This window comes from Phyllostomus hastatus, unplaced genomic scaffold, assembly GCF_019186645.2.
Source record: "Phyllostomus hastatus isolate PE091 unplaced genomic scaffold, TTU_PhHast_1.1 phas_contig_196, whole genome shotgun sequence".
NCBI lineage: Eukaryota > Metazoa > Chordata > Mammalia > Chiroptera > Phyllostomidae > Phyllostomus > Phyllostomus hastatus.
Window position 1 is genome coordinate 21,582,498 of NW_025333709.1, and position 25,397 is coordinate 21,607,894.

Sequence of the window (25,397 nt, forward strand, 5' to 3'; positions counted from 1 at the left end):
AATAAGAATAATTATGTGTAACTCAATGTTTAAAATGTTAATAAATTGTAGCAGCCTGGTCACTATTACAATTTTTGAAGGAAAAAAATCTGTCCCAATGTCTCATAGGCTTTGAGATAGGACCATATAGACTGTACAGTGTATTTATGTGGTGCAATATGAAAATAAGTTTTATAGTAATGGAGTTTATATGCATGGGGAGTGGTGGCTAGAAAAAAATGAAAAGAAAAGATAAATTATGGAGGATTTCTGAATACAAACTCCAAATGAAGAACTTTGAGCAGAATTCAGCTTCTTCGAAATTTATTTAAGGGAGTTTTACACCCATGCAGGGAGCTACAACAATCTATTTCTTCAGGGAGATTTGCACTTAATAACATCTTTGAGATAATTTTCTCTGATAGCAAAACAAACCTTTGGTTTTAATGTAAAAGATCATTCTCAAACATCTTCACCCTTCAGGTATCATTTCTCAAGCTACCGTGATATTCCTCCTACCCTCCCCAATGCAGAGGACTACATGCCTTGACAAGGAAAATGTTTTTGACTTTTAAAATCTCCTCATTTGATCAACAGGCTGACGCCAGCACTAATTAGAATCGGGTTAGATATAAATTGATAATGAGGAAATGAGAGCCTATGTAGAGCCCGTCATGAGACAATGCCAGGCTCACAGACTGACGCCTGCCAAAGAAGTCTGGCCACTGCACTTTGTTCCCTTCTCCAACTTCCCTTTTAAATGAGTTTTCAAATTCTTGCTTATGTACTTCCGGATGCTATACATGATTACTTTCAACTCATTTAAGACACTCTCTAGTTTTTATGCTCTGTAATTACGATGCTATTTATTTAAAATGCATCGTAATTACAGAAAGAGACACCAAAGTGACAGTTGAATGGGAATTTCATTTTGAAACCACTCTTAAGATAGAGTGAAAGAGCTGTGGTCACAGGTAGAAGGTTAACCACAATACTTTAAATGCAGGATATAATGACTTATCGAGCGTCATGTTTGAAATAAACTAGAAAATTCCTGAGTCCACCCACCTGTAAAGGTGTTCGATTATAGCTGCCAGTGTTGCTCGGTTGACCCCTGAAAGACTACGTATAAATGTTCCATATTTTTTAATTCTTTCCTTGTCATCCTGGGTATCTAGAGGTTAAAAAAAAAACAACTTTAGGCTGAAAATAATCATCTGCATTACAAATTGACCTTTTAACACTATTATAAAACAATATTCACAGTCGTATTTTACCGAGTGATACAATCAAGTTTCAACAGAAAAATATTCAAACTTCTGTAATTCTAGAAAAATATTTACATAAACATTCCATGGCTACATGCTATAGTTCTTATACTTCAAAATTAAAAATAAGCACTTTCAAAGCCCGGGGTTGTATTTTATCTTCTACTTCATGGACCATAGAATTTCACCTAATAGGAATATTCAATTAATAACTCAAAGTGGAGGGGAAATTGAAGAGATAAGCCAAAAGTACTTTAATTCTGGCTATGGAAGGAGTTCATTATTTGTATTTGAAAATGACATTTCTGTTCCTTTTCCCTTTGTGAAATCATGAAAGTCTTCCCCAAAGTACAGCTATGAACTGTGGGCTAGGGACTGTGCTATGGACTGTGCATCACCCAGCAGACGCATACAGAGGAAGCTGCACCAGCCCTGGCATCTTCAACTCTGGAGCAGGAAAGGGGACAAGAGAAGTCATGTGCAGGCCCTGATGACTACGAAATGGACTTGGAGGAGAATGAACCCTCCGCCTTAGTCGTGGGCAGAACTTGGCTAGTCACAGAGAAGAGGTCAAGAAAGAATGACCTTCTACTCTCCTAACCCCAGGAAGTCAAATACTTGGAGAAACGAGACACAGGAACCTCTCGCATTCTAGTTCCCAGGAGAAGTGTTGTGGTGGTTTGGTCTAACCGACTAATTCACAGAGGAAATAAAAGACCTTTCTTCAAATAAATAACTTCTGCTGACTTTGTAACTCAAGGGGATTGCACTTATATAGGGGTTGGCAAAAGCAGGCTTCCAGTTGTCCGTATGGAAAAAATGCATGCAGGTTATGATTATTACAACTGCTTTATTAACTTAAAGAATGTCACAATGTAACCGTAAACCTACTTTTGCCCAACCCTGTACATTTTCTCTCAATCCCCAACTACTTTTGGAAACAAGACTTTTTCATTTTCCGTTTAGCCCTACCTATTCTATTCCAAAAAGCCAGCAGCACGTTAATGATTCTTTAAAAGTACAAGGTCACATACAAAGGGCATTAGGATCCTTGGGGAAGTAAGAAACACTGTGACACATTTTTGAAATACACTCCTATTCAAAACTGCAACTAATAGCCCTTTTTTACAGAGCTAGCCTGAACAGAGATCCATAAAAGTGAACAATGTCATATTGACACATCTGCGCTAGAAGATGAGTGGCTCTCTAAAAGCAAGAAGGGCAAATGCCCGAATTACATTCAGAGATTATATTGCAAATGAATGAAGAATTAACTATTACCCTTTGCGTAATCCAAATATTTACCCTCATGTCATGCAGTTTCTAACTGTAGAAGTGACTGTATCTATTCAATAAAAAGTAATTACTACTACACTTAAAACAAGTCATGCTCCTACAGCCTATTTTCACAAGCATATAAAAACACAGTCCATGACATTTTCAAAATAAAGCTTAAGCAAATAAAAAGTAAAGCATAAGATACACTTCAGGTCACGCAGAAAATATAATGAACTATTCAACTGGCCACAGTCATAAGACAATTTAACAGTGTTCTCAGAAGAGAACGTCTATCATATAAACAGGTGCTTTGTCACTGTGAGGCCCTCTTCGTATTGGATGCACAGGGCTGGAGAGACCTCTCCTGTGAGGTCACCAGGAGAGTCCTGGCCTAGCCCTGTCAGACCTAACACAGGGCTCTTCCGAAAGGTCAGGGTGAGAGCTGTGCTGGATTTAAAAGCAAAGGGCTGTAAGGCCATTTGACTCAGTATTCAAAGCCTTCCCCAAGTCAATTCCCAGAGAATTCAGGTCCAAGGGACAGGTGAATACATTGCTCTTTAACACACACTGCCACTTCCCAACCTCCCGCTCCTCACAGAACGATGTTCAAGACATCTCTGTCATTGAACTGGGAATTTTAGCAAAAGCGTATTTGTCACAGATTTTTGATGGCTAATGTTAAGACAAACTGTAAGCCTTTATAAAATAGATACTGTAACTTCATAAATTCCAATGAAATCTTTTTAAAACAAAAATGAGGGTGGCAAGTGCTTAAAGAGTCGTATCATCTAATTCCATATCTTATATCCCGGAAAATTATACAATCAACTCTTACTGTTATTTGAGGAAAATCAGGAAGCAAATAGAAGATTTCTGAATAAGGTAAATAGTGAAAAGCTTTATGTTAATAAAAATACTACTTTCTTCTGGCTGGCACTTACTAATAAGGGACATTCTTAGGATAATTGTTCAAATTGTGGATGTTTTGTGACATGATTTCAAAATTAATCCCTTCAAATATCATATTTCTATTTTAGATAAACAAGTTTTTCAAAGGAAAATACCATTTTTCAACAGAGGAATATTGTCAAATGTTAATATCGTTCCTTACCCCCCCCAAAAAAAACCACTTAAAATAGATCACATGTGCAAGAAAGAAATACATTAGTAAATTATGGCATAATTGCATAATAAAAAATAAAAACTGAAGAAAATAGAGACTAAAAAATCATCACATTGAAAGCACTGGAAATACATGGAAAACATTTGAGATTTCTTTTTTAAAATATATTTTATTGATTATACTATTACAGTTGTCCCATTTTTGCCCCTTTATTCCCCTCTGCCCTGCACTACCCCTCCCACCCACATTCTGCCCCCTAGCCCTTAGTTCATGTCCATGGGTCATACATATAAGTTGTTTGGTTTCTACATTTCCTATACTGTTCTTAACCTCTCCCTGTCTGTTTTATACCTACCATTCATGCTTCTTATTCTCTGTAACTTTTCCCCTGTTCTCCCCCCTACACCTCCCCACTGATAACCTTCTATGTGATCTCCATTTCTGTGATTCTGTTCCTGTTCTAGTTGTTTGCTTAGTTTCTGTTTCCTTTTTAGGTTCAGTTATCGATAATTGTGAGTTTATTGTCATTTTACCGTTCATAGTTTTTGATCTTCTTTCTTTAGATAAATCCCTTTAACATTTCATATAATAACGGCTTGGTGATGATGAAGTCCTTTAACTTGACCTTATCTGGGAAGCATTTTATCTGCCCTTCCATTCCAAATGATAGCTTTGTTGGATAGAGTCATCTTGGATGTAGGTCCTTGCCTTTCAGGACTTTGAATATTTCTTTCCACCCCTTCTTGCCTGCAAAGTTTCTTTTAAGAATCAGCTGATAGTCTTAAGGGAACTCCTTTGTAGGTAACTGTCTCCTTTTCTCTTGTTGCTTTTAAGATTCTCTCCTTATTTTTAATCTTGGGTAATATAATTATGATGTGCCTTGGTGTTTGCTTCCTTGGATCCAACTTCTTTGGGACTCTCTGTGCTTCCTGGACTTCCTAGAAGTCTATTTCCTTTGCCAGCGTAGGGAAATGCTCTTTCATTATGTTTTCAAATAAGTTTTCCATTTTTTGCTCTTCCTCTTCTTCTGGCACTGCCATGATTCAGATATTAGAATGTTGAAAGTTGTCTTGGAGATTCCTAAGCCTCTCCTCAATTTCCTGAATTCTTATTTCGTCATTCTGTTCCAGTTGAATGTTTATTTTTTCCTTCTGCTCCAAATCGTTAACTTGAGTCCTGATTTCCTTCACCTTTACTGTTGGTTCCCTGTACATTTCTCTTCATTTCACTTTGCATAGCCTTCATTTTTTCCTCCATTTTGCAACCATACTCAATCATTTCTGTGAACATCCTGATTACCAGTGTTTTGAACTCTGCATCTGATAGGTTGGCTATCTCTTTGTCGTTTAGTTCTATTTTTGGCACTTTGATCTGTTCTTTCTTTAGGGCCATTTTTTTTTTTGTCTCAGCACAGCTGTAATGATATAAGGGGCAGAGCCTTAGGTGTTCACCAGGGAGAAGCAACCCACATGGCTGCGTTGTGGTGCTGCATGTCGGGGAGGGGTCCGAGAGAGAACAATGCCTCTTGCTCAGCTCTCAGCCAGCTTTCAGTCACTGCCCCTGCTACCCACAAGCAAATTGGTCCCTTCTGGTGCTGATTCCTGGGTGGGTGGGCTTGTGCAGTTCTAAGACTCTGTGGGTCTTTCCAAGGAACTCTCCTGTAAGGCTGGGAGTTTCTTCTGCCGTGGCAACCCCCACAGGTTTTTTTTCAGCCAGAGGTTTGAGCCTTTATTTCCCCACACTAGAACCTTGGGTTGCGTGCTCGGTCTCGCTCCCCAGTTGTTCCTTCCAGTTTATCCACATGCAAATGTGGGACCACCAGTCTACCAGCCACCACCTCACCTGCCCCAGTCCTCCAGCTGCCACCTCACCATGAGTCCTCTCTGCCCTGGCTGCCCTTCCCTGCTCCTCCTGCTGGTCTGGATGAATATTTCTTCTTTAACTCCTTGGTTGTCACACTTCTAAACAGTTCGATTTTTTGGCAACTCTGGCCATTTTTTGTTTTTAAATTTGTTGATGTCCTTCTTTTGGTTGTGTGAAAATGTGCAATGTATCTACCTATGCCTTGACCTTGGCCAGAAGTCAAAAGGAGTTGTTTTAAATTAAGGATATAAACACAGGTTTACTAAAGTCATTTTGGCCAAATCAGTCATTTAATAAACTACTCTTCTAGGGTCATTCCTTAAATATTCATTAAACACACTCTAGAGGAAATAAAGAGTAAAAACTTGTCATTACATACTCCCAACAGGAAGAATGAATGATGGAGGAAAGCAAATAGAGCCATGTAGGAAATCTTATAGGACTGATCTTGTAGTAAACCTTTTATTTTAATCTTAATGAGAAATTAGTAGCACACGTGGACTTGACTATCATACTTCCTAAGTTCCAACTGAATAAGAACTAAGATAGCCACTGAAAGCTAAGTATATAAAACACTGCTTAGCAAGTATTACTCTAAATTTCTTTTTAGGTAGATATAAATAACAATTGATATTTACGCAATTTCTCTTCTGAACCATGTGTATATTTTCCCCTTCAATTACATTTTCAGATTATCAAAGAAGAGTCTTAAAAACCTAATTATCCAATTTCAAGGCAAGCATTCACGGCAGTCTACACTACGTGTATTACCTAAAGCAGAGATCCAGTATGGGTAGAGCTCCTTAGTAAGCAGCGCATCGTCAATGTCAGCCAGAAACCTCTTCAACACGCCCGTCACATCTTCCAGCTGGTGTTTTCCAGCCCTCAATTTGAAGCTTCTTGCATCTTTTTTGAAGCTTTCCAGGAGTTCACAAACACGCAAAGAATCACCATTCTTTTGATAGATGTATTTGCACCCTAAACCTTTGTTTAAAAAAAAAAAAGGTTACATGAAAAAAAATCTAAAATCAAAATCCACTTTGGTATCTTTAAAATTGAACAAATGTCTGCACTGGCATGATGAGCAAGACAAGATTATTATCTAAGCGCTGATGTAATAAACATGTATGAGGGGAAAAGGCCTGCCCCCCTAATTGTAGTATTCACAGTGTAAACCTGATGAAATATTCCGTTCTCAGCTTTTAGCAAGACCCTGGTCAGCCCTTCCCCCAGTCCTTCCCAGTATCTCTTTCAATTGTCCTTTTATCACAACTGCCCTATCTCCACTTAGGCCCCTGGAATACAAACTGGCCTCCAGTTTCCCTGACAAAAGTGAGGCTCTCTCGCATACATTTCCTTGGCCCTCTGCCCTCGTATTTCTGTATTAACGTCTGTCTGTTCCCACCTTCACCTTCTTCTAGATAGAGGTGCATCTCCTTTTTTTTTTTTTACAAAGTTATTGATTCATCAAGTGCTCATATAAAATGAGAGAAATAGTAGTGGTTAGGATAAGCAGGAGCGATGATGAGGATGGCAACAAAATCGATGACACAAAAACAAAAATCCTCCCTTGCTCCTCCCCAGTCTCCTGTTTCTCTTCCTCCCAAAACTAAGCCCAGTTTCCTGTATTTGTTGTTCCTGCCATCTCACATCCCTGTTAATTCTTTTACCACACATTTTATGCCTAATCCCCACTCTATTAGGACAACCTTCCTCAAGAATATCAATGACTACTATTTTCTAGATGCTATTCGGTTTTAATCTAATGAGAATCCTCTTCAGTGTTTGACACTCCACATGAGTCCCCATTCAAGTTATTTTAATCTCATGGTTTTCATGGCATCATGATGTCATACCCATCCCCCACCTTCCTCTATGGATATTCTGCCAGTCTTCTATTTCTTTTGCTCGTCTAGTATATACCGGTGATTCCAAGAATCTAACCTCAATTCTCCTCACTCCCCACTCCCCCACAATATTCTCTGGGTAAACCCACCCCACCTCAACAACTGCTTACAAATATTAGGTTGGCCAAAAAGTGTGTTAATTTTTTTTTTTCAATAAAGACTCATTTTTCCTTTTCACCAGTAACTTGACTGACCTGGATACTCTGAGTGTGTTGGCTATCTCCCACTATTGGTTTCTAGTGGGTAGAGGCCAAGGGTGCCATTAAATATCTTCCAATGCTAAGACAGCCCCACAGCAAAGAATTATTTGGCCACAATGTCAATAGTACCAAGAAACTTTGCAAACCACTTTTGACATGTTCGATCAATCACAGCATCTTCTCAATAAACTGCAGAAATCTTTTTTGCGTGTGTTTCAGTGGCATTTTTATCTTTCTTGCAATACAAAAGCATAACACACAAAAAATGGTATGTATCTTCTACCTCCAATATTAAAATGACTGCACAAAGTTCTCCAATTTTGATAGTTTTTTTAGTGCACGCTGATATGACAGCTGTCACAAATATAATCTAACAAAATTGTTCCAAATGAAGTTAAAGACAATTAAGCACTACTAGAGCCTTACTATGGGAAAAACTAAATGAACACGACCTTTTTGGCCAACCCAACACTTCCTATCCAGATTTCAAGCACATATAAATACATTTTAATAAACATATACCATATACACATAACAAATATCATACTTATACATGTAGACAAATCAAATAACCTCCAAGAAATGAATTCCTCTACCCCGTTCACTACTTCACCTCCCAATCTCAACATGCTCTTTGTCTCCTTCCTGTATCTCAATACACGGCACTGCCTTCTCCCCAGTCTTTTCCAAGTTAGCACCTTTCCTTCTCATGTACTGCATTAAAAAAATTACTATGTTGCCCAGATTTTTCCATCATCACCTCACTCTCAAACTCCCCCTTTCCTGCACCCTACGGGCTGTTATTCTGTGCACTCAGTGCCTCCTTGCTTTTACAACTCCCTGCCCCTATTCTCGTGCACCATCCAGTCTGTCTCAACAATGATGACGGTGTGACCTGAGACACAGGTCCACCGGTGTTACCGATGTGCCGAAAAATCTGCATCCTGCCCTCTCACTGCCTGCAAGGCAGGTTTGAAGATTTAACTGTGATAAGTAGAACCTACTTGAATTTTCCCTACTCAATCCTGCCTCTTTTGTCTATCCCTTCTTTCCACACTAAGTTCTGGGCTCATGTAACTACACAAAGTTCCCTGAACAGACAATGCCCCTCATGACTCTACACATGGGCACACACAGCTTCCTCCTGTTCCTTCTAACTAGCTCCTCTTTTCTCTCAAGACTCATGGTAGGCACTGCCACACCCATGAAGCCCTCCATGCCTACTCTGGGTGAGAATTACCCTAACACACATGGAAGCCTGTACCAACCCCAGAACCTCTGTACCACAGAATTTTGTACACTTGGGATGTAACTATCTATCCACTTGTTTGTCTTTGATCTACAAATCTGTGAAGTCCTAGAAGGCAAGGGTATGCTTATTCGCTGTAAATAGCAGTTACATAGTGCCTAGAAGAACTCAGTAGGTATTCAATAAATGACTACTTAATGCAAGAATAAGCAAATTCTAAAAAAAATAATCGTGACGAAGTTTCTGAGGTACTATGTTCCTAGTTGAATGAATTTCTAATAGCTGGTAATCAAATAAGTTAACTGAATTTGAATTTGAACATAATTTTGTTTAAAAAAATTAATTCCCCCCATGAACTAACTACTGTAACTCATTTTAAAAACTAAAATTCTGCCCTGGCTGGTGTGGCTCAGTGGATTGAGTACCAGCCTGCAAACCAAAAGGTCACTGGTTCAATTCCCAATCAGGGCACATGCCTGGGTTGCGGGCCAGGTTCCCAGTAGAGGGTGTGCAAAGGACAACCACATATTGATTTATCTCTCCCTTTCTCCTCCCCTTCTCCTCTCTATAAATAAATAAATAAATAAATAAAATATTTTCTAAATTATCTTAAAAAATAATAAGTTAAAATTAAAATTCTAAAAATTATACTGTGAACTCATTCAAGTTCAAACATTAACATAATAAACACACAAAAAAACTGGCCATCAAATTTTAACCCAAAGGTCAGGTGGTTCAAAATAAGTGTGACCTTAAAAGCTCTGAGATGACCAACTGCATCCTATAATCACTGCATTTTCTAATAAGACTGCAGTTTTCCCCATGTTCTGCTCATTAAAAAAAAAAAAACATTTAAAAAGTAAAAAGTCTTTCATTGGCTTTATTACTTTAACATGCAAGTTAATGTACCTTGTGTTAGATTAAAACATGGATATACTGTATGAAATTTAGTTGAAAACAATCTAACGCTTAATGATTTTAAATTCAAATAAACATCACAAAGTAAGTTCTGATTTCCCTAGAGAAAATTATTTGTCTACACTGGAGCTACTCAAGTTATTTTAATCATTTTTTCAGCTTAAGAAAGACTCTAAGCCCTGGCTGGCGTAGCTCAGTGGATTGAGTGCGGGTTGGGAACCAAAGTGTCCCAGGTTCGATTCCCAGCTAGGGTAGATTCCTGGGTTGCAGGCCATAACCCCCAGCAACTGCACACTGATGTTTCTCTCTCTCTCTCTCTGCCTCTCCCTCTCCCTCTCCCTCTCCCCCTTCTTTCCCTCCCCCAAAAATAAATAAATAAAATCTTAAAAAAAAAAAAAAAAAGAAAGACTCTATGCCATTACGACACTAACATGATGTGAAAACTCCCAATGAGGTTATGCTCTTTCTAAAACATAATGTGTGCAATTCATTCCTACATGCAAAATGCAAGTGCACTAATACTGACGAACTAAGGAAATGAAGAGGATAACCTTTTTTCTCTCCCATTTTCAAATGAACAGATGAGTAGGGCTGCTAAGAGATACATCAACATACTATCATGGGAAGAAACCTCACAGAGTGATACCCACATAATGGGATTAAATACTTATTTACAGGAGATATATAATTTAACACAATAAATCTGAATATCATTGATAACTATACTGGGGTTACAACTATAGTTATATACTTAAATAAGTAGAAGTACTTAAAATATCACTCTTCTTAGAAGAAAACAAATTAATATACATGTATTATGAACTTCCAAAATTTTTCTTTATAGCCTTTGTTATTTCTGGTATTTTCTTACATATCAGTTTATTGTCAGTTCCCATGCAGAAACATGTGATTCACAGACTTGGCTTCAACTCTCTACTTGCCCTGCTGTGTTACCAGTGCCGAGATCAGTGGCTGGCACACAACAGACACTCAATAAATGGGTAACAAGCTAATAACACAATGTTTTACTGCAGTGAATCACAATGTTTCACCGATAATATTTTGTTTCCAAATTAAAATCACCCAAACACATTTCTAATTTAATTTTAGGAAAACAAAAACACTACTGCCCCTTCCAAAGTACCAATCTCTATATTTGTAACCTAATTCGGTGGTGTTTATCTACAGAATAAAAGGTAGAAACACTTTTATATGAAAAATATAGGTAAGAAATGTCTACCTTCTAAAGTATTAAAGAAATCTGTAACCCTGGCTGGCGTAGCTCAGTGGATTGAGTGCGGGCTGGGAACCAAAGTGTCCCAGGTTTGATTCCCAGCCAGGGTACATGCCTGGGTTGCAGGCCATAACCCCCAGCAACCGCACATTGATGTTTCTCTCTCTCTCTATCTCCCTCCCTTCCCTCTCTAAAAATAAATAAATAAAATCTAAAAAAAAAAAAAAAGGAAAAAGAAATCTGTAACAGAAAGAAGGAAATAGAAGAATTTATAGTAAGTTGAAAATAAGCATGAAGAATAAAAGCATCCTTTTGTACTTTTCAGGCATATCTAAGACACTACCAATAGAATATTAAAATGAGCCCTGGCTGGTGTGGCTCAGTGGATTGAGTGCTGGCCTGTGAACCAAAGGGTCACTGGTTTGATTTCCAGTCAGGGCACATGCCTGGGTTTCAGGCCAGGTCCCCAGTGGGGGTGTGCGAGAGGCAACCACACTCTGATGTTTCTCTTCCTCTTTCTCCCTCCTTTCCCCTATGTCTTAAAATAAATGAATAAAATCTTTAAAAAAATATTAAAAGAATATTAAAATGAAGCTGGACCATGGGTCTCAAATTTTTTTTTATCTGCACACTTTTCAAAAAAAGGTACAATTATGTCTACTATATTACAATCAATAACCATGACTCTTAATATAAACAGACCAACAGCATGGTAAGTAAAATAAACACATACACACTTGTGTACCTGCTGCAAAAAGTAAATTCCTGTACATACTGCCCCACAGTTCACCACTTCTGAAGCCACGCTGAGGCAGCACACTGCATTCCCCTAGACCTTACTGTAGGCTGTGACATCTGCAAAGTAGTCTTTAACCTATTTTTATATACATTTTACATGTAGATCCTTCCAATCTGTTATTTAAATTTTTATGCACGTAAAGGAAGAAGAAAATGGCAAAAGTTCTATAATTTAAATGAGCTTTACTGGGAGAAGGAATCGCATTTAGTGACTACGTTTTAATTTTTTTATTTTTTGAAGTGACTACAAATATAAAAGGCTCTAATTCGGTCCAATGACCGAATGGCACCTCCAATGGAGGTACCACTTAAAAACAGTGAGAATGATACTATGAGTTCCGGGGGTTGAATAAAACCAATGTGATCCTTACCATACTGTGTAACAAATGCTATACAGCTGTTCACGATAATGGGAACGTCGTTTTTGCTGAGCTGCTGATCTTGTAAAGCATTACCATCTGTACCTGCTGCTTTTTCAATTGCAGTATGCCAGACTGTGAAATCCAACTTGGTGTGCCCATGGATGTATAATGTCCTGTAAAGTTCAAAAGCATTTCAAATTATAATTTTGCCTTAAAAAAAAAGAATTCTTACTTCTAGACAATGATCCCTAAATCCATACACTTGTGATCTTGTCTCATCCATGAGAGGCAAAACCCTCCATCCGCCATCAGCTTCCACTCAAAACGCTCTTTACCCTGCGCAGGCAGTCACCTCTCTCCCCAGAGTAAAGGAAGTTCTCTGCCTTTGGGGTCTCACCTCCTTTCACACCTCGGCCCATTATTCTCTGTCTGAGTACATGAACTGAAACTGTTCTGGTAAGAATCACCAGTGATTTCTACTGGATTTATGTGGCTGTACTTTTCAAAATTTCAGAACTACTGATGATTTCATTTCTTATATGAGAGAGAGAAAAAGAGAGAAATTTCACCTAATTTGGCTTTTTAGCACAAGTCTTTCTGGCCTTTCTTCCTGTCTTTCTTTCCCAAGCTCACCCAATCTTCTGAAAATGAAGGTGGAACCTCAGTGAACTCACATGAACTCCAAGGCCTCTCTGGGGGCGTGTCCTCCAGGCCAGCGGTTTGGCACCCCCAAACCTCTGTAAATTAGTCACTCCCAAATCCCCATCTCCTAAATGTGATTTTGTCTTACAAACCAGATCTCCATGTAATCAAAAAGCAAAAGCATGAAACAGCTAAGATAGTGGGTGACTAGATCACTTCCAAAACTCAAATTTTAGCTCTGCACTTACTTCCTCTGTGACCTGGGAGAAGTTTCCAGCCCTCTTTGGGAGAAGTTGCCTCATCACTGGCAAAATGAGGATAATAAAAACACCTATCTTGGCACTGTATTTATGTAATACGAATAACTAAGTAATAAACCATAATATTAAGTTATATTAATTTTTGGACACCTTCACCGCAATGTGCCACAAGCATCTCAAAGCTTTCTGCCTCCTCCTACCAAACTGGTTCTATGGTTTTTCCCTTATCCCACCAAAAATTTAGGATTAATTATAAATTAGCCTCCCCCACCCCTCACCTCATCACTGCCCCATGAATTCAGTCACAAATTGCGGTTGGTGCCAGGTCCCTGACTTACTCGTTTTGCCTCCTCTTTGTTCCAGCACCAACTTACTTCAGGTCCTTATTGCTCCCTGAAGTCTGTAAAACCCCTCCGCGTAGAATGCCTTTCCCTTTCCCGATCCCCCGCCCCTCTAACCCCTCCTCCTCTTTGGGGATGCCAGAATGATCCTTCCAAAACACAAAGCTAAAGACATCACTTCTTGACCACTGTTCTTCTTTAGCTCTGGAGTTCTCCAGATGAAAAGGTCTTCACGATCTGGCCATCCTTCCCCTTCAACTTTGCCGTCCCCTCTGCTCAGGCCACATTAAACAAATTATGTCTCCTTATCTTTATGGCACAAACTGAATATTTCCTGCTCTTTGGCTGGCAACTCCAAATCCTCCCCCAGGTGTACTCCAGATGACCCTGCCTGACACTCTACACCTGTGTCCCTGCTGTGCTTAGTGTGTAACAGGTCCCTTCTTAATCCCCGTGAGTCCTTCTGTCCTCCATTATGCCACCTATGCTATGTTTGAGAATATTTTATTTATTGATTGGTGAGAGAGAAGGGGGAAGGGGGGAGGAAGAGAGAAAGAGAAACATAAATTTGTTGTTCCACTTATGTATGCATTCATTGGTTGATTCTTGTATGTGCCCCACCCTGGTATCAAATCTGCAGCCTTGGTGTATGGGAACAACGCTCTAGTCAACTGAGCCAGCCAGCCAGGGCTGAGACTGTTTCAGCTGTCAGACTCCAAATGTCACGCAAGTGAGCAAGGGAAAGCATTTCAGCGTCTTTAGTCATGAGTACGGTGCCTGACATTCACTAGGTACATAATAACTGTGAAGTCTTATCACTAAATATAGTGAAGCTGGTGTTTCAAATCAATTTTTATTTATACTGCAGTAAATTTATGTTTATAAACATACCAAAGTAAAAGTATTTAATCTCAGTTTCACACTGAGAGGGCTACTGTGGATTCAACGGAGGAGAAGAATGAGCTGCATAAATGCTGGGCTGCTGTGGTTTCTTGTTGGTTTTGAGGAGGAATGTAATCTTTCACACTCCTGATAATTCTGACTCAATTTAAAAAGAAAATAAGTGGCATTTTCCCCTCTGGTTCCTTTTCTTGAAATGTGCCCCTAAGAAGACAAAGTTACCGGCACCTCACCACTCTCACATAGTCTTCTGAACTTGCTGTAACCACCAATCCTTCGTTAATGTCTGTCATCTTCATCTCTTGCTTTCTGGCATCTTTACCTATGGTTTTTATTTTCCAACATCACTACAGCAGCCCTAACCTCCAGGTTTTGTGATTTTCTTTTTGAAGAATTCTGCCACTCTCATAGTCTTGGCATGCTTTAGCCTTTTATTTACCTGGCATCATCTTGAGCTCAAAAGCACTCTATTGCTGGGAACATCTGTCTAAATGAAACTGTGTAACTCAGGTAATTTCCTTGAGAAATATCAAGCCCCTACACACTGCTAGACCTAACCAAAATTATCTCTTGCTAAATTCAGGAGTAGAGAGGGGATTTAGGTAGAGAGGGGATTTTAACTTTGAGTCTTAGTTGTTGTTTTTTTAACCTAATGATTAAGCTCTAAATTTGATATAAAATATTTGAAACTGTTTTGCCCTGAGTGGTGTGGCTCAGTGGATTGAGAGCCAGCCTGTGAACCAAAGGGTGTCAGGTTCAATTCCCAGTCAGGGCACATGCCTGGGTTATGGGCCAGGTCTTCAGTAGGGGGCACATGAGAGGCAACCACATATTGATGTTTCTCTCCCTTTCTTTCTCCCTCCTTTCCCCTCTCTCTAAAAATTAATAAATAAAAAAAATATTTGAAACTGTTTGCTTTTAAACAAAGTACTACAGTGAGCATTTCAGCAAATAGTGAAAGAAATCCAAAATGCAATGGCCCTCCCACAATACCAGTATAATTCTGCCACTGACTATGAATGTTTCACATATCAAACTTCCTTGGTCAGAAGAAATCCCACATAGACAAGTTGAGCTGTCTCCTTGTGAACTAGTGTGGGGTAGAACGCACCACAAGTTAACTTCGGAGTCAACCTGTCAAGAACCGAATCCTAAAATACATTATCTAGTTCAGTAGATGTCTGACACTGAACAGCATCAGTTCAACAACTTTCCTCTCTGATGTTTACCTAAACCCTGTGCACATTGAATTTGACATTGAATGGCATCAGTTCAACAACTTTCGTCTCTGATGTTTCCCTAAACTCCGAGAACATTGAATTTGACACTGAACGGCAGCAGTTCAACATCTTTCCTCTCTGATGCTGATCTAAACTCTGCGCACACTTAACAAAGCATCAAAAGATACTTTCAACACTGATGCTGGTGAAGTGCTTGATTTCAAGGGTTACCAAACGACCAGTTCACATTTCTGGATGAGAATTCCAAAGAAACATTCATTTACATCTTTGAAATCTGAGAAGTTATTTTGAAGAAGTCTACTTCTAGAGAGAATTGTTCTTATCATCCATTTGTCAAGCATTTACATAAAGGGCACTTCAAAGCCATATAAGGAAACATCCCAGTATCCTACAATGAATCAAGACAGTTCAAGAAGACCCAGAAACCAACTCCCAGGACTAATAAAAACAATTTTCTCAAAACTGCAATATAGTTACTACAAAGTGTAGTCTGTCATGTTTAAGCCTAGTCTACTTGACAAGAACCAGAAGCATCTTCATGAATAATAAAACCAATAAATTTGTATAAACATAAATTCACTTATATAATATTTTAAATACAACTAAAAAGCAAATAACAGACTCCACAAATATCCTAAGCAGTTATACAAAAATAAAAACACCAAATCTTTAGTATAAGTCAACCCACAAATACTTTTGGCCCATGAATACTTCATTTACCTTTCATTTCTGGGAGATATTTTTGTCGAACTGAGTATTTTAGATTAACAGCCGCTGGTCTGGTTATTTTGTTTTGAGGTGTTTTTTCCTTTCCTTTTTTACTTTTGCCAGCATTTAAAAAGATTTCACCATATCATCTTCTGTTGTACATTGTTTCTAACAAGACATTCTCATCTTTGTCCTCTATATTTAACGTGTGTTCCTCTGGGACTTTTTTTGTTTATCTTCACACTGGGTTTTTGGAACTTGACTATGATATGTCTGGACATGGTTTGCTTTATCATGCTTGAGGTATGGTTGATTTTAGTACATGTGGGTTTACAGTTTAATCAAATTCAAAGATTGTTTTTAATTGATCTTTTTCTCCTCTCATTTTTGGATTCTAATTATACTGAAACTGCCTGATATTGTCCCACAGGTCACTGAGACTCTGGTGATTTTATTTAGTCTTTTCTATCTGTGCTTAAGTTTTGGTCTTTCCTTTTGTCATGCCTTCAAAATCACTGTTTCTTATCTACAGTCTACTCTTATATTAAACCAATCCAGTAAAAAATTTTCAGATACTGTGTTCTTTAGCTTTGTAAGATCCAGGTGGTTCTTCTTTTAGTCATCCATTTTTTTTCTTGCTATGTTTGTGTTTTCCCTTACATCTTTGAAAATATTTATAATATTTACAAGCCACTGGATTTGTTGCTAAGTCCACTCTCTTTCCCATTTCCAGGTCAGTTCCTCTCACTTGACTCGCAGCTTTTTCACACCACTACTCACCTTCCGCATATGCTAAGACGTTGGGAGTGCCAAACCGAGTGTCAGCACTGTGCTGTCTTCCTTTAGGAAGTGCCGGCATCATTTGCCTGTCTGACCCAGGCCACTAATTAAATACTTGTGGAGCAGCTGATCCTTTGAGGTCTATTTTCTGAGCTTAGTCAGGTAGAAATAGAGCAGTCTTTACTCTGGGGTTGGCTTGGCCTTGATACCATGGAGTTACATTTCTGAGATCTTTGCTAATGCCCTGTGTTTAATGAGGTCTGTGTAACATGGCTGGGTGAGATGCAAACATACCCCAACAGTTCAAGCTCTGGGAATCGTTCAACTCCTGGCAGCATAGCCAGGAGAGTTATTTCTGCCTGGCCTCTTGCAGTTTCACCCTGCAAATAGGCAGAGGGGCACTGAGCCAAGATGGAGGTGAACTCCTGCGAAGATTTCTGAAACTCTCTCTCTACATCCTACCCTCTGCTACAGTACTCCAGCCTCCAAATTTTAGTGACTACAGGTTCACTAACTCCTGTCTCTCCCTCTTTGATGCACCAAAACCACTGGATTCTCCTTGAGTATCCCCATTCCCTGTGCCGTGGACTGAAACACACCTACGAACAGGAAGCCAAGGTGACCACTGTGCATCTTACTTCATTTGTCCCCCTTCTCTCCATGATCACAAGCCTGGACTGCCTATTGTGCTAGAGCCTGAAACTAGTTGGTTCCTCTATTCTGTGCAGTTTTCTAGCTGTTCAAACTGAGACAGCATGGACAAGGAAAGTTATTCCTTCAAGGCCAGAAATGGGAATCTGGAAAATTTTATTTAGTCATTGGCTCTCTAAATTACCTCATTTCAGTTTATAGAAATAGAGTATTTCCCCCCCACCTTTAGTTAAGAAACTGCTGCATAGTGATGGGATATTGACCAGAAACAGGCAAACAATTACTAAGGATATCTGCAGATGCAGAGATATGCCACAAGAATAATACAGCAGAAGACGTTATCCTAAGGAGCGTGTTCCTTCTGAGGCCCCCATAACAATGCAAAGTGTCAAGGCACCTGATTCCCTGCGGAAGGCAAGGGCTCCAGTTTTTCAGTCTCATCTCTATACACTATTAGGCGACTACCTATAGGAATGTGAGGAACACCCCTGTTTTGAGTCTGCTCAAGATCTTTAATGGTCTTCCACTGGCTGTTGAAGGAATCCAAATCCTCATTTTAAAAATAATTTTTAAATAGTTTTAAAATACTTTTTCTTTTTCTTGTCTTTTAAATGTCTTTTTATTGCTGTTCAAGCAGAGTTGTCTCCATTTTCCCACCACCACTTTCCCCTGCCCCAGCCACCCCCACCTCACACCCTCAATCCTAACCCCCCTTTGGCTTTGTCCATGGTCCTTTATACATGTTTCTTGATGTGACCCTTCCCCTTCTTTTCCCCGTCATCCCCCTCCCACTTCCCTTCTGGTTACTGTCAGTTTGTTCTTTATTTCAATGTCTCTGGTTATATTTTGCTTGCTTATTTGTTTTGTTGATTAGGTTTCACTTATAGCTGAGATCATATGGTAGTTCTCTTTCACTGCCTGGCTTATTTCACTTAGCATAATGCTTTTCAGTTCCATCCATGCTGTCATGAAAGGTAGTTCTTTCTTTCTGCTGGGTAGTATTCCATTGTGTAAATGTACCACAGTTTTTTGATCCACTTATTTACTGATGGATACTTAGGTTATATCCAGCACTTGGCTATTGCAAATTGTGCTGCTATGAATGTTGGGGTGCATAAGTTCTTTTGAATTGATGTTTCAGGATATTTAGGGTATAATTCAAGCAGTGGAATCACTGTGTCAAAAGGCTGTTCCATTTTTAGATTTCTGAGGAAATTCCATACTGTTTCCCACAGTGGCTGCACCAGTCTGCATTCCCGCCAACAGTGTATTAGGGTTCCCCTTTCTCTGCAACCTCACCAGTACTTGTTTGTTGATTTGTTTATGGTGACCATTCTGACCTGTGTGAAGTGGTATCTCATTATGGTTTTAATTTACACCTCTCTGATGGCTAGTGATGCTGAGCATCCTTTCATATATCTCTGGGTCCTCTGCATGTCCTCTGGAGAAGTGTCTGTTCAAGTCTTTTGCCCATTTTTTAATTGGACTTTTTGTCTTCCTGGTGCAGAATTCGGTGAGTTTTTTATATATTTTGGAGCTCAAACCCTTGTCCAAGGTGTCATTGGCAAATATATTTTACCATACATTTGGTTCCCTTTTCATTTTGCTGATGTTTTCTATAGCTGTGCAGAAGCTTTTTAATTTGATGAAGTCCCATTTGTTCATTCTTTCCTTTACGTCCCTTGCTCTAGGGGACATATTGGTGAAAATATTGCTGAGTGGAGTATCTGAGATTTTCCTGCCTATGCTCTCCTCCAGGACTTTTACGGTGTTGCAACTTACAGTTAAGTCTTTTATCCATCTTGAGTTTATTTTTGTGTATGGTGTAAGTTGGTGGTCGAGTTTCATTTTTTTGCATGTAGCTGTCCAGATCTCCTAACACCGTTTGTAAGTTGAAGAGGCTATTTTTACTCCATTTTATGTTCCTGCCCCCATTGTCAAATATTAATTGACTGTAGAGACGTGTGTTTACTTCCGGGCTCTCTATTATGTTCCATTGATCTATGTGTCTGTTCTTATGCCAATACCAGACTGTTCTGATTACAGTTGCCTTGTAACATAGTTTGATGTCAGGTAAGAGTCTCTGTACCCTTGTAAAGGGTCTGCATTTTCTTCTAAAACAAGGCAAGTTACTAATTAAATGTAACTGATAAAATTAATATGTTATCAATCTATCTTCTAGGCCCATTGGTTCATCCTCCTCCAGGAATTAAGGTTACAGCCAACCTGAACTGAAACTGTTCTCTAGCCCATCCTATTTCTCTGAACCTGTTGCTGCCACCTCTTAAAATACCTTAGTCTTTTAGCAGCCTGATTTTTTCCTACTGAAATTCTAGCCAAGAATCCCAGATCCAGCTAAAATACTTCTCTTAAAAATGAAACAAATCATCATCCTGATCCTATTTTTCTATCTAGAAAGGATCTTCTCATTCATTTGTATTTTTTCACATCGTGCCTAATTGGTTTGTTTGTAAGCTTACATTTTAGTATATAGATGGGACTTTGAAGTGATTGAAGTAAACTGTCAAGCAAATAATATGTACTTTAAATCCACCTTTTGTAAAATAGTCACGTATCATAATTTTCTTTAACAAAAAATATCACTTCCTAAGGTAAATTTGAATAGTCTCTTTCTTTTTGCAAAACCTGTGGGGGTGGTGAGAGAAGAGGATCTCCTCTTTACCTTGGCAACATTCAAATTAAACCATCTCTTCGAATTAAATCATCAGAAAGTTACAAAAGCAGTCAAGCTGATATTGCGGGCAATCGGCTACTGTTTAATTTGCAATTACATGCACAATTTAGAAACCACTTTGAGATAATTCACCCTCCAGAGTATTGCTAACATGGCTGATAGAAAACACAATTCAAGGAGGGAAAAATATCATGCATCGTAGTAAGTTGATATAAAATAAGAATCTTAAACTTAGGGTGTTAAACTCCTAAATTAAGAAAAGTAGTCTGTTTCAAAATTGTGGCACATACTGATAAAATGCACATTCCCCAATGTTAGCTGCTTTATGTCTGGAATTTGCAATTAAAACTGAATGCAGTCAGGCTTGGGAACCATTAAGTGCATTATAATTTACCATAGGTCAACCAAGGAATCTTTGGGGGGTGGGGTGGGGGGGGAAGCAGACAGAAAAACCCCCACACATCCCAGTCTTTTCTATCTCTGATAACATGGCTGAGTTATTCGTTCATGTTTACTGTATTCCTTACAACCAACAACCTTTTGGTAAAAGTTAATCACAGGTGTCTGACAAACGGTTATGCAGCTACCGTATATAACATGAAGATAGTGAATGCTGCAAGCCTGTTTATCAGAAAGAGATATACAGAAAGTGTGGGCTCGGGTACAGAAATGGTCCTCACATTTTAAGAAAAGCATGGTGTAATCTATTAAAAATTCCAGTTAAAGTGAGTCTATAACCTACCATCCAGGAAAAGGCCTTCTGAACTTGGGACCCAGAACACTCACTGTCAAACAACAGATATTCAAAAACATGACTTTTCTTTTGTTGAAGACTGAAATTCTGATTAAGGCATAAAAGAAATGGACAGGATCCAGTACCAGTAACAGCTCCAAACGGCATGCCAGAACCCTTAAGTGTAATCAAGAAAGCTTTATTTTTCCAAAATAATAATTTTTAAAGTATACAAAGAATACACATTAAAGCGACACCATCTGGAACACCTTCTGTTTAGAGTTTTTTGTAGCAAAAATGCTCTGGGTGTGGAAAATATTATTGCAATATTTTTCTGTCTAAAGGCACTCATGCTATGCATATAGAGAAAATTACCATGAAGATTACAATATATATCTAAACAGTGACTGTATTCAGTGGATGAGTATCAATTTATGAACTTTCCCAGTTCAGAGGGTTCTTTCTCCTTCTTGCCTTTAAGGAACATTAATATATTTTAGTACCTTAATCAAAGGTAGATAAAGACAGAGAAACATGTGAAATTACTTCATTATATTTATTTATAATTCCCAATTCCAGTTCTAGCAGTTACTAGGAAAAAAAGTTTAAAACTTAGAGCTGGTTGGTTTCTCTCACTCTTTCAATTACTCACTATCTCTATATGCCATCGACATGAATAATTGGAAGTTGTTTTATTTCCTAAAGCCACAACTTTATCTGTCATTGACAAGTCTAACACAATCTACTTTAGTTTATAGTCATTATTCCCAAGGGGCCAATAGATCAAAAGAGAGATGAGAAAGAGGGCAGTGCAAGGAAATTCTCGTTGGGCATGGTATTAAAATAGCTCTTAACAATCACATCTATAATTAATGGGCCTTGTTCGAGTACTGGGAGGGAAGTATGTATTCCCTATCTTGGTAAATGATATATAACCACTGGGGAAGTCACCCAGGCCAAAGGCTCAGGAGTCACCCATATCTCCTAGTGTACAAAGAACTGAACACCATCAGACTGGTGTCTCTCTCGGAATCTTACCACCAAATCTAGATAGCTACCAACATCCAAAGCCACACACCAATTCCTCTTCCTGTTACAACTGTTGTCTTGTCCTCTCTCTTATACATTAAATCTCTCCTCTTCTGTGTCTCTTTTCTCATCAAAATTTAAGGTAGCACAAGTTTAAGCCATCTAAAAACACACTGCATTCACATTCCCTTTCTGGGTCAAATCCCTTTTGCCTCAATAATCGTATTAACTCCAGACATCCTTGACAAACTACCCTCACCAACTGTTTCAGTTTGCTCCGTTTCCAGCCTTAATCTAATCCAGTTTCTGCTTTATCCCTCCTGCCCTCTGCAAAGTCACCGGATGGAATATGAACACTTACTGATGCAGTATCTGTTCTCATCAGGCAGCACCTGATGCTTTTCCTTCCTTCTTGGAAACTCTCTAGGTTTTGTGACACTTTTTTCTCTTGGTTTCTTGATTCACTCCCTGAGTAAACTAGGCTAGTATTCCAGGGTAGCTGCTCCTCCTGACAACCTCCCTGCCTCCAAAATAATGGGCATTCATGAAAGCTCCAACAGGTTACTCTCGCCCTTCTCCTCTAAGACTCTCCTTAAGTGATTTCACCTTTTCCTTCTATATATGGGTAATTCTGAAATCTGTTGGGTTGCCCAAAAAGTCTGTGTGGTTTTTTTCTGTAAAATAAGACAATTTTTTTATTTTCACCAATAACTTTATTGATTTGTATATTTTGAGTATGTCAGCTATCTCCCACATGGCACAATGTTGATTGTCCTCAATTAATGTCTCAATTCGATCACTATAAACCTCAAGTGATCCACCTGACTGTGAAGCATCATCCAGCAAGAAATCCGTAGCACAAAACTTTGCAAACCACTGCTGACACATTCTATCAGTCACAGCAACTTTTCCATGCACTGCACAAATCATTTTTTGCATTTCAGTTGCATTTTCACCTTTCTTGAAATGATAGAGTATAATATATACCAAAAAATTGCTTATTTTCTTCTTCCACTTTCAATATTAAAATGGCTACACAAAAATTTACCAGTTTTGATGTATTTTTTAAAAAATACATAGATATAACAGCTGCCACAATACAATCTAACAAAATTGTTTCCAATGAAGTTAAACACAACTAAGGGCTATTAGACCCATCTGAGAGAAAAAAAAAAAAAAACAGACATTTTGGCCAACCCAATATTATCGCCACCCCATCAACCTTTTCATGAACATCAGATCCATAAATATAGCACTCCCCTAGCAATTTCTCCTTAGATCAAGAAACTCGGCCCTGGCTGGCATAGCTCAGTGGATTGAGCGCAGGGGGCAAACCCAAGTGTCACAGGTTCGATTCCCAGTCAGGGCACATGCCTGGGTTGCAGGCCACGGCCCCCAGCAACTGCACATTGATGTTTTTCTCTTTCTCCCTCCCTTCCCTCTCTGAAAAACAAATAAAATCTTATATAAAAAAAAGAAAGAAACTCATATTCGACATGTCTGAAATCAAACTCATTACTCTCCAAGTTGCCTCCCAAACCTGCTATTTTCCCACTATTCTCTATTTCAAGTCCATTCATTTACATAATGTATGTATATGTATAAGCACATATAGGTGCATCCACATGTGTACGTGTGTAAGTACATAGATACATATGAGACGCAATTTTCACCACACACGGTACCACGTGCAGATGCGCCTGCACAGTATGGTCTGGAAGGGTTCCTACCTAACCCAGCACACTCATGATCCCCTAGGATGGTTTTTATTCTCTTCCCATTCCTGACCTCTCTTCCTTCTGCTTCATCTTTAATGAGGTAACCATGGTATGAATGTATATATTCCTAACAAAATACCTTTTAAGTTGTGAATTTAAATTTTTATTTTCTAACAAAATGCTAAAATTTTAAATTCCAGTAACATTGTTTATTCAGGCTCTGGGTACCTTGGTTGATTAATTCTTGGTTAATTCTTCAGAATGATCTGTACAAAAATACCAATAAATTAACACTTAGCATGTGTTTTAAAAAGAAAAAAATCTTTAAATTAAGTTACCAATTGACCTTGACCTTGATTTCAAAATGGATCATTCTCCCCCATTTCATATAGGCACTGGAATGCTGTTTAAGTGCTTAAAATAGTATCCCCGGTACATGGTAATGGTACATGGTAAATTCTATGCATTCTCACCACTGTGTTATTGTTATCAGGATACTGATTTGCAGAAAACAGGAAAAACAAGTGAAATCAGGATGTAAACGTGATAAACACAGTTGCTATAAATGATGCATTTAGTATGGCAGCTATTCAAAGAAATGTAAGGAAAATAATGTGGTCATGTATTTGCAACCTGTATTTCTGCTACTCCTACCTGGTACATTCCTTGTACATTACTAACACATGTAGATTTTTTTTTAAAAAACTTTGCAATTATAATAAAAAACATGACTAAGTAACAGTGACCATTATGTCGGAATTCCATCAGCTTTCAACTATTCCCTGAACTCGGATATAATCTGAATTTAGATATACTCCTGATTCCCAGAGTCCAGGAGAAAAAAATTAGGATGTGACAAAGTAACAAAACATTTAGTCTTGGGCTCCCCAGTTTGCTTCCAGGAGTGTACTGCATAAACAATAATCAGTTAAGTAAAAAATCCTTGTACTAGGAATTCTAATCCCTGTTTACTACTTTTAATTAAAACCTGCCTACCACTGGTCAAATCCTTCACCGGTCAGATCCTTCTTAGACTGAAAATAGTAGAAAAACACCTTGACTATAGTAACCTGAAAATGGATATAAATGACAAATACAATAAGTTCAACTAGTAAGTAAGTCGCTGCTTATTTGTTTAGAAACCTAAGTTCCACGAGCTCAGACAGGGTATTGCTGACCACTGTGTGGCAGGCAACAGACATGCCATAATATTCATGAAGGACTGTAAACATTGCAATAGTGCTAGTGCTTTAATAGTGTAATACTATCTACGCACAATACTACCCGATCAGTATTTCTGAACACATAATTAACAGTACTCTGACCGCAGAGTGAAACCATCATCCAGTACCAAAAATCAGAATCTCAAGTATCATGAAATAATCCCAGAAATAAATAAGGGAAAATACAAAATCCTCATGATGCCTAGAAACTAAAAAATGAACCCTAACACAGACACCTCATCAGCAACACTCCTGTTCTCTAACACTGCTGATGTCCTCCTCAGAAGATGAAGCAAA

The 25,397-nt window shown here is 38.6% G+C and overlaps 1 protein-coding gene across 8 annotated transcripts in view; it reads right to left on the reverse strand.

The window, feature by feature from the left end:
- Nucleotides 1-25,397, reverse strand: part of ARAP2 (ArfGAP with RhoGAP domain, ankyrin repeat and PH domain 2) — a 159,893-nt gene that overhangs the window by 45,300 nt on the left and 89,196 nt on the right. For all 8 annotated transcript variants that reach the window (XM_045834426.1, XM_045834427.1, XM_045834420.1 and 5 more), the window contains 3 exons: nucleotides 12,189-12,352; nucleotides 6,283-6,495; nucleotides 1,048-1,153 (listed from right to left, as the gene is read on the reverse strand). In XM_045834426.1, the coding sequence (XP_045690382.1) occupies nucleotides 1,048-1,153; nucleotides 6,283-6,495; nucleotides 12,189-12,352 (483 nt within the window). The remainder of the gene's footprint in view (nucleotides 1-1,047; nucleotides 1,154-6,282; nucleotides 6,496-12,188; nucleotides 12,353-25,397) is intronic.